The sequence below is a fragment of the Mya arenaria genome, chromosome 1, assembly GCF_026914265.1.
Source record: "Mya arenaria isolate MELC-2E11 chromosome 1, ASM2691426v1".
NCBI lineage: Eukaryota > Metazoa > Mollusca > Bivalvia > Myida > Myidae > Mya > Mya arenaria.
The window spans coordinates 42,672,585-42,685,496 of NC_069122.1; the positions used below are offsets into that span (position 1 = coordinate 42,672,585).

The window sequence follows — 12,912 nt, forward strand, 5'->3', positions numbered from 1 at the left end:
GCCCTGCTAGTTATGTTATTCGTTTCCTTTTTAATGGAATGGAATGCCCGATCAATGCTGTTTTAAAAGTAGTCTATGTTTTAACTTTTACAGGTTATCCGAGGAAAGGCAATTATCCGACATGCTTGTCGTGAGATTCGTTTCCCCATTGGTTAAATGAAATACCTGACCAACGTTTGTTTTTAAAGTTGTCCATATTTTAACCTTTACAGGTTATCCGAGGTAAATCCATTATCAGCCATGCTAGTTGTGTTATCCTCTTCCAAAAAACTATAAAATAAAATGCCTAAACGAACTGCTTAGCTAGGTCTGGTATCATTTTCCCTAATGGTTGAATAAAATGCCCGATCAGCGTTTTTCTTTACTTGGCATTGTTTGTTTATTTTACTGTTTATCCGATGTATGGTCATCCGTAGCCTTAGTGTTGGTTGCCGGCCCTGATCCGGTATTCGATTTGAACATGGCGCCGTTATTTTGTACTGCAGATTCAACCTTTGAGTGAACAGCATGTATCTGAAACAATTAAATGTTTATGTATGTTTATATACAATCAACATGTCTTTAACCAAACATTTATCATATTCGCTAGCTAGGCCTAAGTGTCTTGTTTTGTTTGCCATAAGTGTGCGAAGTATATGGGGATATTTTACTTTTTTATATTCTTATGGCCATTTTAATAAGGGACTTACATTCGTTTACAACAAACAATTTTAACTCTAGACTACACAATGTCAAATCGGCTTGTTATAAGTTCGTGAAGTAAATGGGGTTGGATATTCAATTATGTGACAAGAAGCATCCACTTAATTACGAACAAAGATACAACTTTACATACTCCACGCCATTTAGAATACAACGTGGACCACTATATATGTTTAAATGTGTTAACGAATTAATAATTGATTGTATACTCACTTATCTTTCTTTCTAGGAATAAAAAAAATGTATTGTTACAAAATAAGATTTAATAGCCATGCTAATGCAAACCGTTATCCAATGATGTCGTATACCTTTGGTAGAAATACCACAAGCTGTGTGACTGTAGTTCCAATGATGAGACATCCGGACGTGATCCCATACAGCATGACAACCTCATTCTCCATGATAAGAGACAAGGTGAGGCCAACCGCGCTCAGGACAACCACGTTGTATAGACAGAGGCCAATCTGGTGAGAGTCGTTCAGGGCCTCGATCTTTACCTGAAAATGTTCATGGAAAATAGAACCTAAATAAATTTAGTTCCAATATTTTGGCAACTGAACTGCTCATGATTTAACGTACGAAAAATAAAAAAAAACTTGTTCTCGCTATTAAGTTACAATGTTGATATACGGTTTAAATAACATAACATAACATATCGAACTGTTTTTTTCTGCATTAAATGCTTTCACATTTGTAGCCTTTAAAATACGTATACAACCCATTCAACAAATATGAGTGTAGTCTGAGTGGTGTTCACACATTTGTGTTTCTAGTTCAATGTCTTATTGGTCATTGCCTTGTGCGTCGTAACAAACTGCAATGTAATTGTCTTTAAAGTTTCATGTTCGTAAGCGTTCAGGGAATTTATCATCCGGATTTTTGGGAGACTTTCTAAAAGAAAATTTGAGAACTTCTGGATGATTTTGCTTAACTAATGGACTAAATGGTCATATTAACAGGGTTTTTTATGTCTTATTTTATTTTATTGAGAATTTCGTCAAGAAAGACTTTGTGTTTATCTTTATTCATATGGCATTAATGGATATCTTAATTAGTAGTGTTTCATTAGATATACTTTAAACACATCGGAAAAGTTACTTCGCCGCAAAAAAATATTGCTCTTAAAGAAGTATAACTATTTATTTACAGGCAGGTCATGAAATATTTAGATGATCCACGGACGGCAGTCAAAGTATGACGAGCGTCATTGGGGAACAGCGTCCTCACACGATATGTTCTATTTACATTTGCAAACAGCGGTGCGGAACGTACACAATAATAAATCGATTGAGTTCCAATTTACAATATATTATTAAAGGATCGTGCAGTGAACTCGAGTTTGACTGACCGTTTCAAAGCGAAAATGCAATCATTTATCAGGAAAGGGTTTTTCTATGCGTGTCTTGGTCTGTTTGTGTTTTGTGTGTAAGTGTTTGAGTCTCTTTTAATGTCGTTTTGGTATTTCATATTTAATTGGTTTAAGGATAACAGTCGAAAGATAACGAGCGTCATTGTGGAACAGCGTCCTCACATAATATAAACTGATTGGACTTAAATTTGCAAACAGCGGTTCGGAACGTACACAATTTTTAAAAATACTCATCATTTATCGGGAAAGGCTATTTTGATGCGATATGGTCTGTTTATGGTGTGTGTACGTTTGTGTTTCTCTGTAAGTGTCGTTTGGGTCAAAACTTGTGCCTCTAAAAACGGTTTTTGAATTAATGACTACTGGCCTTGTACAAGACACCAGATACAACTGCAAGATTTTTTTTTTAAATGCATAAAATTGATACCGCTGTGTACAACGCATTGCATAACTGATGAAGCACAGCAAAGTTTTTGCTTATTTTTTCACTTAGATGAGCCGTGTCAGATATATGTGTGTTATTAAACTCTGTATATCTATAAGCTGTGGGACTAATACGAACCATTTTAAATCATCCTTACAGTTTTTCTTTACAAAAACCTAATTATCTTAATGTACAACTCGAGCACAGCTTTTAAAGATACTTCGTTCATCCGTTGGACAAATAGTAATAAATCAATCAAATGCCCCATACTGGCAACGCCTACATTCCGTATACAAGTACCAATAGGTTTTTTCTAAATTGATATTAGTTAAATTATATAATACAGCTAAATTAACTGTTTCAGATCTGGAAAGATTAAGTATATTTCATGACACATATAATAAATATACTCGTTAGTGTAGAGCATGATCGTTGTTTGCTGTTATGTTCTAAAATGTCACATCCTTGACACCCGACTCATTCGTTTAAGTTTTCTTAAATGGTGCATCATTTAGAGCTGACTCATTCTTTATTTATTATAATAGCGCCTTCTGGATACCCGACTTGTATGTTTGGTCTTAAATGGCGACTACTTGACACTCTTCTTTTACGTATGGTTTTTATTGGCGTCTCCTTGACACTGGACATAAACTCGTACGCATTGTCTTAAATTGCGCCTGCTTGACACCTGACTCGTACATATGTTTTAAAACGCCTCATCCTTTGCACAAAACCCGACCCATAAGAGCCGACTAAAATGGTCCCTTCTTGACCCCCGACCCATGTTTCGAGCATGAAAAAGCGCCTCAAAAATACCCGACTCATATAAACAGGGTGTTTCATAATATATGTCCCCTTTAAAAACTACGTTTTTCCTAATTTCCTGTTGGCCGGGCTTTTAATATGGCACAATCCAGGGAATAGTCCAGAAGTGGTTAAATCATTTAACGAAAGCAAATCATCAATTACAGTTAATATCAGAACCATGACAATACATATTTAGATTCAGTGTTGAATATGAAACAAAAAGGTTTGAAGAGGGCCAAGAGACAGCCTAACAACCATTGATGTCTACGTCCCGTTTTAAAATGAGAAGTCTGTGGAACTAAAGAAGATATACGATATGTAAAACATCTGTATGGTCTGTTCTTCGGGTGTAAGTTGACATTGACAACGCTGCAAGTTCTACCAGTGTTTTTAGACTTCTAAAGAAGGATTTAAAGCATACACCATAAATTGTTTTCATTGCATTTATCATTTGAAACGTAAAAACATTTCAAGCAGTCATTTGTAAAATGGATGATTTAGACGAAGCCTTTTTCCCTCTCAATGTCCACGTAAATAAAAAGAACTGTAGGTATTGTAGAATTGAACAGCCAAATTAGTATAATGAGATATTCTTGAACGCTGAAAAAGTTACAGTCTGGGTAGCCTTGAAGTGTTGTACGAATTATAAAGTTGTTCTTATTAAGAATGATGATGGCAACAAATGTCGTGACCTGAATGTTTGGAAAAATATATTTTGCAAGCATTGCTAAGGAAAGCTATTTATATACTATCTATGTTGTTAACGTAAGACGGAGCCATTTGTAGAAAAAAACTGGTGTCATAAGAAACTTTCAACGAAGACTTGCATTCGTAAATGCAGAATAAGGACGTCATGTGGAACAAATATTGTAAACTGACTTATTAACAAAGCATACTGTAACGTAGATGAAATTATAGGTTATTTAACATTGTTCTGTACAATACGGATATATATTTAGACGAGTACACAGCTTCGAAAGTCATATTATCATTATTATTATTATTATTATTATTATTTTTTATATTATTATTATTAATAATATTATTATTATTATTATTATTATTATTATTATTATTATTATTATTATTATTATTATTATTATTATTATTATTATTAAAAATATTATTATTATTATTATTATTATTATTATTATTATTATTATTATTATTATTATTATTATATTATCAAAATTATTATAATTATTATTATTATTATTATTATTATTATTATTATTATTATTATTATTATTATGATTAATATTAATATTAATATTTAACATTTTCTGTACAATACAGAATATATTTGTAGGTATATAATAAAAAGGTCATTTGAAATATTCCGTGTTTACAAACGACAATATTGATCCAATAATAACAGAAGCTTTATTGTAACGCTTTATCTAGAAATATATCTGAAATAACATCATATTAATAATGGAATCATGTATATGGTTTTGATTAGCAACACCTGAACATCGGACGGATGTTTATGGTGTGAACTGGCGCCTCCTTGATACCAAACTCCTTATATACCCGACTCGTAATTATGTTCTAAAATAGCGCCTCCGTAATATCCTCCACATGTATGCTCTAAAATAGCGCTTCTTTTATAACAAACTCATGTTAGTGGTCTTGCATAGCGCCTTGATACTCGACTCGTAATTAAGCGCGTCCGTGATACCTATGGTCTAAATAGTGCCTCTTTGCCACTGGAACCGTAATTATCGTCCAAAATAGCGCCTCCGTGGTACCCACACACATATAGGGTCTTAATTAGCCTCCTTGTCATGACCGACTCATGTGTTTTGTATTCGATAGCGCCTCCTTGATACTCGATTCGTATTTATGGTCTAAATTAGCGCCTCTGTGATACATTACACATATGAATGGTTTAAAATAGCGCCTCCCTAATTGCCGGCTGTAATTATGGTCTCAAATTTCGCAATCCATTTACCAGACTCATATTCATGGTAAAAGAAATATACGGCCTTGATTCCAGACGCATGTTAACGGTCTAAGATAGCGTCTTCTTAACAAACTTTTCAGAGTTACTGCTAAGCAAACATTACAGTTGGGCGCATTCGATGACATATTACCTGACTAATTAGGTCCTTCACAGACGATTTCCATTTCGTGCCTTTTTTCTCTGTCGTAATGAATACGTTGAATGATTTTAAGTGTGGTTTTCCGACCAATGTTCTAAAGCGAAACAATACATGTTGGAGCATATGATTTTCATCAAATACCCCTACGTACCGACTCACAGATGGTATTCGGGTCATGTTTTAAATATGATAAGGCATTGTAAAGGTTGACCTTACGTGTCGTGTTTCCCAGGCAAGGAATGCTCCAAACGACAGAAGGGCGCCCTCTATAATGTAGATGGCCCAGCCGAAGTACACCGAATAATCAGACCTGCACATGCGCACAAACGGTCGAATTTTAGCGTCGTTTCCTTCCATATGCATCTGAAAACAAAAATCAAATAATAGTTAATATCTGCATATCGACTTCTGAACATACTAAATACTATATTGAGCTTGTCCCTGTCGTTTTAATGTCTTTATATCATTATGATTACAATGTTAGAGTTTGACTTCTCTAAGAACACCTTTATACAAACAGTATAACACGAAGGTCACCTCTTTTTCTATGTACTGCACTACTACCGAATGCGGCCCAACTGCCTCCCATGCAATAAGGACGCCGGTAATCACAGCAACTAGGATACCGATTATTGCAAGAAGTTGGTAGTCTTTAATTGTCTAGAAATGTTTAAAACAATTATTAAGTAAATTTGTTTTTAATAAACTCGGTTTAGGGGCAATTTACAGGGAACTTAGTCGAAATTAAACAAAAGATGCAAATAAAAATGCTTGTGCTATAATAATGTCGACACATGATTCAGATGAAAGCCAAAAGGGCCTTGGCCGTTGTATTTCTCGTAAAAAGTAGGTTTTATAAACAAATACAATTTGAAACCAGATATTACGTACCTTAATACAAAAATTTAGAGACTGTTCATGCGTTTTGATTTGTTGCAACACGATACCATTAAGATGTTGATTAAAACTCTTACCATTCTAAGAAGTTTTTTGTTGGTGAAGATTCTGTAAACTCGCCATGTTTTAGTGAATAGCGCACCAAATGTCACTGTAAACCCGATACAGAAGAGGCAGACGCGAGCCTATACAAGTAGAAAAGGATAAACTAACAGAACCAAACATTTACAAAAGGAAAGATGTAAAACACCATCGAATACAGTTTTGTCCATTCCAACATCAACTTTTACGTGGATTGGTGGTGTTCGTACGTTTGTATCTCTTGTTAAATTTTGGCCCTTACCTTGTGTCTCTAAGGATGTATAAAAACACTACTGGGTTTGTCCCTGAAGTTAATAGTGTTTTATTGTAGCCTTGTTGCTTATATGTATGTGAAAAATACATATTTCAAAGATAATATATCAATATTACCTTTTCCATGTCGGTCTAGTTAAAGTTGTATTTGAAAAGCATGAAAACCCCATATACATGTATGCTAATTATGAAAAGAAACAGTGATGTTTAAAACAATAATTGAATACCCATGTAACAGTGCAAGTTTATAAACAAAATGGCAAATACAACAAAAATGGAATACGCATTTATTATAAACAAGTGAGTTTTGGGGAACATATTTTTTCAGGACATTGACAGTGTCGATATTTCACAATTCATTGGCAATGCTTGAAACAGTACCATCATACCTTGCACAAGCCTACGTGGTATTCTGGACAATAAGTACATTAAAAATTTAACATTAAAGGACCGTAACTTTGCATGAAACCACATTGCCTTCACATATCACAGCCGTATTTTCTGAATATTTGATGTAAACGTATCGGTTTAATTGAAACTGTTTATTATAAAATGATATATGTAACGTTGTAAACAAACTATTCCATAGTTTACATTTTCCATAATCATCAGTAGAAATATACTTAAGTAACAAACAAGAGCGTCCCGTAGTGATCGCAAATACGTGTATGTTGTTCCTAATGGTTTCTTCCTGATAACTATGATGGCTCTTCCTATAAATGCAAAAATTGTCACATGCAAAGCATTTTCCAAGATTAGAATGAAAATCTTGAATTGGTTTTGTATTGTGCAAGGATGATGTGTTGCATTTTTTCTTCGACACACAGGCAAGCTTAAAAGGACCACGACATCACCTTGCAAACAGCTCCATGCGTCGTCTCTGTCGGTTTGAGAAACACAGTTGAGTAGCACATCATACATCCAAACAGTAACACGTTGTTAATGTTCGGAGAGGACATCTTCACTGATCTAGAAATAAATAGTAAACGATATGTCGACTACTGGTTGACACATAGGATTAAATTAAATTAATCATATACATATTTAAAAACCGTTTCATATTGACGCCCTACTGTGTCTTGTACAAGTGTGTGAGGTAACACAAAGCATGACATGCTCTTCAACATTGGTATGATTCATAAAACAATTATGAATAAAACGTTCATACATGTTTCGTGTTGGCATTCTCTTCAATAGATACTTAAAAGGCAAGACTCGAAATATGAATATGAAATGACCGCACATTACAGTGTAGACATACCACGTGGTTTGTCACGTCACATTTGGTTATTGCAAGAAGCAAATATATTTCGCTTTTAGAATTTTTTTTTGGGAAAATCGCTGTAAGTTTGATATTTCCATATCATTTTTACAATACATAGGGCAGACTTTGAGTAAAATTGAACACTATACCTTGTTACTGAGCGATATGTTGAGCAATTTATATTTTTAACCAAATGATAAAAAAAATATTTTTGCTTTTCGTAATAATAGAATACAAAAATTCTTGTTATTGAAAAAAATAAATAACCTTTCTGGTCTAGTTACCACGTTCGCCTATCAAACGGAAGTTCCATAATGTAAATTCTATCCACAGGGTATATATAATCCTACACATGAGGCCAAAATTCTATAGAAATATGAAATTTTTGAATTCTGTTATTACGAAAAGCAAAAATAATTTGGTTATAGGAAAAAGAAGTTTAGAAAGTTACAATGGCCAACCTCTCTCATTTTTTCCGCAAGCACAATTGAAACATGTTTTCCGATAAATGTTGTCTTACAGCATTAGAAAAACATATACATGTTTATATTTGACTAATAAATACCACAATCATAATGCATAGTAAGTCACACAATTTATTTATCAGGAAACTCATCCCATCAACACGTTGCACGTCGTCGGTTTTTGACAAAAAAGTTGAGGTATTGCGTCATCGGTTGCTTTGAAATGCGAAATAGTTCACATTAGTTGTGTACCAATTTAAACCCTGAAAGAACAATTGTTGTGCATACACGTGTTTCTTTTTACCGAACATGATGTTGACTCGTTCGAATCGTTATGTCACGTGGTCAGCTTTTGTCTTGTGTTAGACCTATTGCCCACTAACACGACTTTTACATTGGGGGTCTCTCGTGTAATATTAGTATAGTCTTAATGGCTGTAAGTTTAAACAGTACTTCTGCTTAAATCTGGACTATTGTGCCTACCCCTTTTCAAGAAAGTTTGTATTGTTTTAACGTACCTGTTGCTCCTGAACACAATGTTGAACCCAAACAAGGAGAGAGCCAGGATGATTCCACAGGCTGCAAGGGTACACAAGGTTATGTACATTACTGGAGGGATGGTGATCTCTCGGTAGGTCACGTATGTCGAGTCACGTGGTATTTTGTTGCCTGGAAGAAATATTTGTAGTCTCAATTTGTAATGGCCGTCGTGTTTATACAAGTAAGTAAGAACAACGACATTAATCTTAAGCCATGTTGGATAGGAGCATTTTCTTTTTGTATACCAAGCAAGTCTGAAGTGTTGTCTAGTAATTTTACGGATTTTTTTAGCGTCTATAAAACGTCGCCTTGTACTTCGTTTATAGTGTTATCTTTAAAAACAAACTCTAAGAAATCCCACCATAATCAAAGACTAAATCCAAAACGTGTGAAAAATGTTATCTTGATATACTCTTAATATAAACCAACAGGCAAGGGGCCTACAAACATGCATAGACAGATATATCACATTCATCAACACTCACAATTACTGAGCAAAGACACATAAGCGGGGTTTTCGGTAAGTTTCGGGACTAGTATGTACGAACAGACCCAACGACAATACTTGCTATTTATAACTAAGTACTATAAGTATTATTATATAAGGTGAATATAAATGCTTATAATTCATTCATTTACAATGCAAATAAAATTAAGTTATTTTTAATTAAACTAGTATTTTTCATTGATTTCAAATTCACAGTCATGTGACAATTACTGGTAAAGCCTAAATGATATGGATAAAAAAGAAATATAATGGAGTTAAAGATTTTCTTCGAGGAGTGACATTTTGTCTGCTATAACCATATTAATCTGACAAAGTTATATACATCCACATGTGGGCGATATAATTGTTCAAGCAACTTGATGTAAATGGCATCAAACTAGCCAATCAAAGCGTAGCGATTTTGGCCTGTGTAAACAAGTCAATTTATTTATTTGGTAGTGACGTCAAACCTAATGATCACCTTAAGATATTTTTGAACTGTAGTACCGAGTCAGATAGGCCGAAGGCAGCAGTTCAGAATGTCATCCACGACACCGAGGGGCAAAAGTTTTCACTGTTGAACAAATGCAAATGCAACAACTGTTTTATTACCTGATTATATATTTTGTTTAAACACGAAAGAGACAAATACCTTTATAAAGCGAATATATTGAAGTTTCACATATTGATTTTAATTACAAAACCAATACCGGAAATTCATGAGTTTAAACGATATGCAGTTTATTTTTACCTATGATGGTGCCTCACGCGCGTGTAACAGTTCAAACTGTCAATTGTTCAAAACATTGTAATGTTGATAACTATTTGTAAAACAGTCGAAATAGTGAATTACATTTATATAGGGCATCGGTTAATAATTTTGAGTGATATTTTCAAAAACCTTTTCAAAGCATTTATAAAACAATTTCAAATGACACAAAATAAATATGGTTTTCTTGGCAACCAAAATCAACATCCTTGTAAATAAAATACCTTATGTGCTTTTAAACGATAATATATAGGTCGGTTATAGTTATTACAAATTAAACTTTCGTAAATTATCACGGTCGCTCTGGCTCACTTTGAATTAATTCGTATAATTTGTAATATATGAACTAGACCCTTTTCATGCTCAATCTTTTTTAGACAGAAATGTTATACGGTGAGTCGAAATGCTATAACTAATTTTAAATAATGATAGTAGGACGTGCACGATTTCAACATATTTGTTTATTTCACTCTACTTTTAGTTTACAGTCCTATCTGTCATACTATATGTTTTACAATATTTATTTAAAAACAAAAACAGTTTCACTTTCCAGATAATATGCCAAGTTTGAGCATGGTATAAGGATTTTTGTGGCAATAATACTCGGAATGTAGACAGTCAATTGATATATGTACAAAACAGAGTACTCAAGACGGGATCGAAAAGGAAGCTTTAAAGCTAATGATCTGTTATGTCAGTAATTCAATTTGCTTGTGCTGGTGAAAATGACGCTATGGTTTACACTATTTAACTGGTTATAATATGGTTGATAGGTTGAAAGGTGTCATACCTTTCCATTTCAATACTCCTTTCAGCCAAATTATTTGCTTGGTATTAGTCGCCTGTGTAACATAACCGACATTCACCCTTTTTCCTCCTGAAATAAATAGAAATTCAAGGAATAAATTTTCTTTTCATTAGGAAACAGTAATTGATCAAACGACGATAAACGGTTATACGAGTAGAATTGTAAACATAAAGTGGTATACTTTTTGCAGTGACTGTTCAAAATGTTTAAAATTCGTAAAATAGGCATACTGTTAACAGTTTCATTTGAATTCGGTAGTCAGTTTGTTTAATGGCAGGATATAAACGAACGTTTCAAACATAATATAATCAAAATTAAGGCATGTTCTAAAACATTGAAGACCTTCTACCTAGACTGTTAACGTTTATACCAAACTAAATGCAGAAATGTTTTACAAGTGGGTATCTATTAAGTTCTAGGGCAAGAGTTATGCCCAAATCAATTCAATATCTTTACATGTATTGTCTCCTTCTTCCTTGTATAATGAACTCTAAAATGAATCTGTATTCTAAGACTTAAATCATAACTCTACATTGCAACCTTTATAAATTACCGTATAAATACAGACATAATATTTAAAATATGTACTCTTAATATCGCTATTCATATAATTGTCAATATTTTAAGAACACAAAACCACAACAAATATATTTGGAAATTAAATACATACTTTCATACATCACTAGTAGTTGTACTATGATAAGTGTTTGCTTAAAGTATGTTATGACACATAATGATATATCTAATAGCGAGGAAAAGGTAACTAGAAAAGCAACGGTTTAGTGGATAAACCTGTATAACGAAATGATTTGTGTTGTGTGTAACCTCAGTCGTTCGTTTCTTTTCTTTGTTTTGGCAACGCGGACGCATTAAGACACACACACAGATTTCGAGATGACTTAATAAAGATGATTCAATTACACAAATTAATAATATCCTTAAAACAGCAATTATACAGCGTCTCGTTCATTGACATGCAAAACACATGCAAATTGTTTCCTTTAAAAAGTGTTCCAAGTTACATTATTATAGCTCCACCGATTTGTCAGTTATGGCAACTGCAAAAACAATTGCACAACGCAAACAATGATGAAAATGACTTTACGGGTATCATAAAACACCATTGGTTTTCGAAATAGCAGACGAGCTAATAATATGTTAGTTATATATAGTATTGCCAACTATAAGGATACTGACTGTTTTGAATTCCGGACCTGTACAAGCAAAAGCGAACCTTGACAATTACAAAAGTACCTTGAATGCGTTGTAACACCATGCTCTTGTCAGGATCAGCGCCTCCATCTTTAAATGAGAGGCGGCCGGATATTCCGACGAATGACGAGTCCGCCATACAGTTAAATATGATTTCGTTAATGTCGCCGTCGGCGTATGCAAACTCGGCGAGCGTTTTGTCATAACCTGTTAGAAAATCATAATACAACGTGGCATTTTAAATTCCTTGAGGTTAATTTGAGCTCTTTCTTGAATATTTTGTATCAAATGTGTTACGTTATTTAAGGAAAATGCAGGGATTAGAAAAATACAAACTCATAATGCGGTGTTTTTGCAACAAGAAACCTTAAACTAATAATTTAGCTATACAGAAAATCTATATATTGATTAATTTTTCTCCCACCTCAGATTAGTAGATCCAAACATTTAACCTTGCTAGTAATTCCTATCTTGCCCTCGGGCAATAATAAAACAAGTACCCGTATGGAACTCCTTTTTAATGGTCATCACATTGTAATTACCTCCTTTATTGAAGACTGCCGTCTGTAGCATCATAGAAACCTTGTCTTGTGGCAATATTTAGAATGCATATTAATTATTTCTCGCTTCAGTTGTCACCATAAAAAAGTTTTCACGCACCTTTCAATAAATAATGCTTCACTCTCCTCATAACTATTTAAAGAACGATC

General features: G+C 33.6%; 1 protein-coding gene across 1 annotated transcript; it reads right to left on the bottom strand.

The window, feature by feature from the left end:
- Positions 1-384: 384 nt before the first annotated feature.
- LOC128227326 (gamma-aminobutyric acid type B receptor subunit 2-like) lies at positions 385-12,341 on the bottom strand. The gene is made up of 9 exons (XM_052937737.1): positions 12,245-12,341; positions 10,973-11,059; positions 8,905-9,055; positions 7,513-7,627; positions 6,382-6,489; positions 5,945-6,067; positions 5,624-5,770; positions 1,011-1,199; positions 385-513 (listed from the first exon to the last, which is right to left on the bottom strand). The coding sequence occupies exons 1-9, from the start codon at positions 12,339-12,341 to the stop codon at positions 385-387; spliced, it is 1,146 nt and encodes a 381-aa protein (XP_052793697.1).
- Between the last annotated feature and the right edge of the window lie 571 nt (positions 12,342-12,912).

Excerpts from the sequence above, each read along its gene's own strand:
- LOC128227326 (XM_052937737.1), bottom strand. The coding sequence starts at position 12,341 with ATGGCGGACTCGTCATTCGTCGGAATATCCGGCCGCCTCTCATTTAAA. Across the intron at positions 6,490-7,512 it reads CGCATGGAGCTGTTTGCAAG|GCTCGCGTCTGCCTCTTCTG; the intron begins GTGATGTCGTGG and ends CTACTTGTATAG. Across the intron at positions 6,068-6,381 it reads ACAAAAAACTTCTTAGAATG|ACAATTAAAGACTACCAACT; the intron begins GTAAGAGTTTTA and ends AAACATTTCTAG.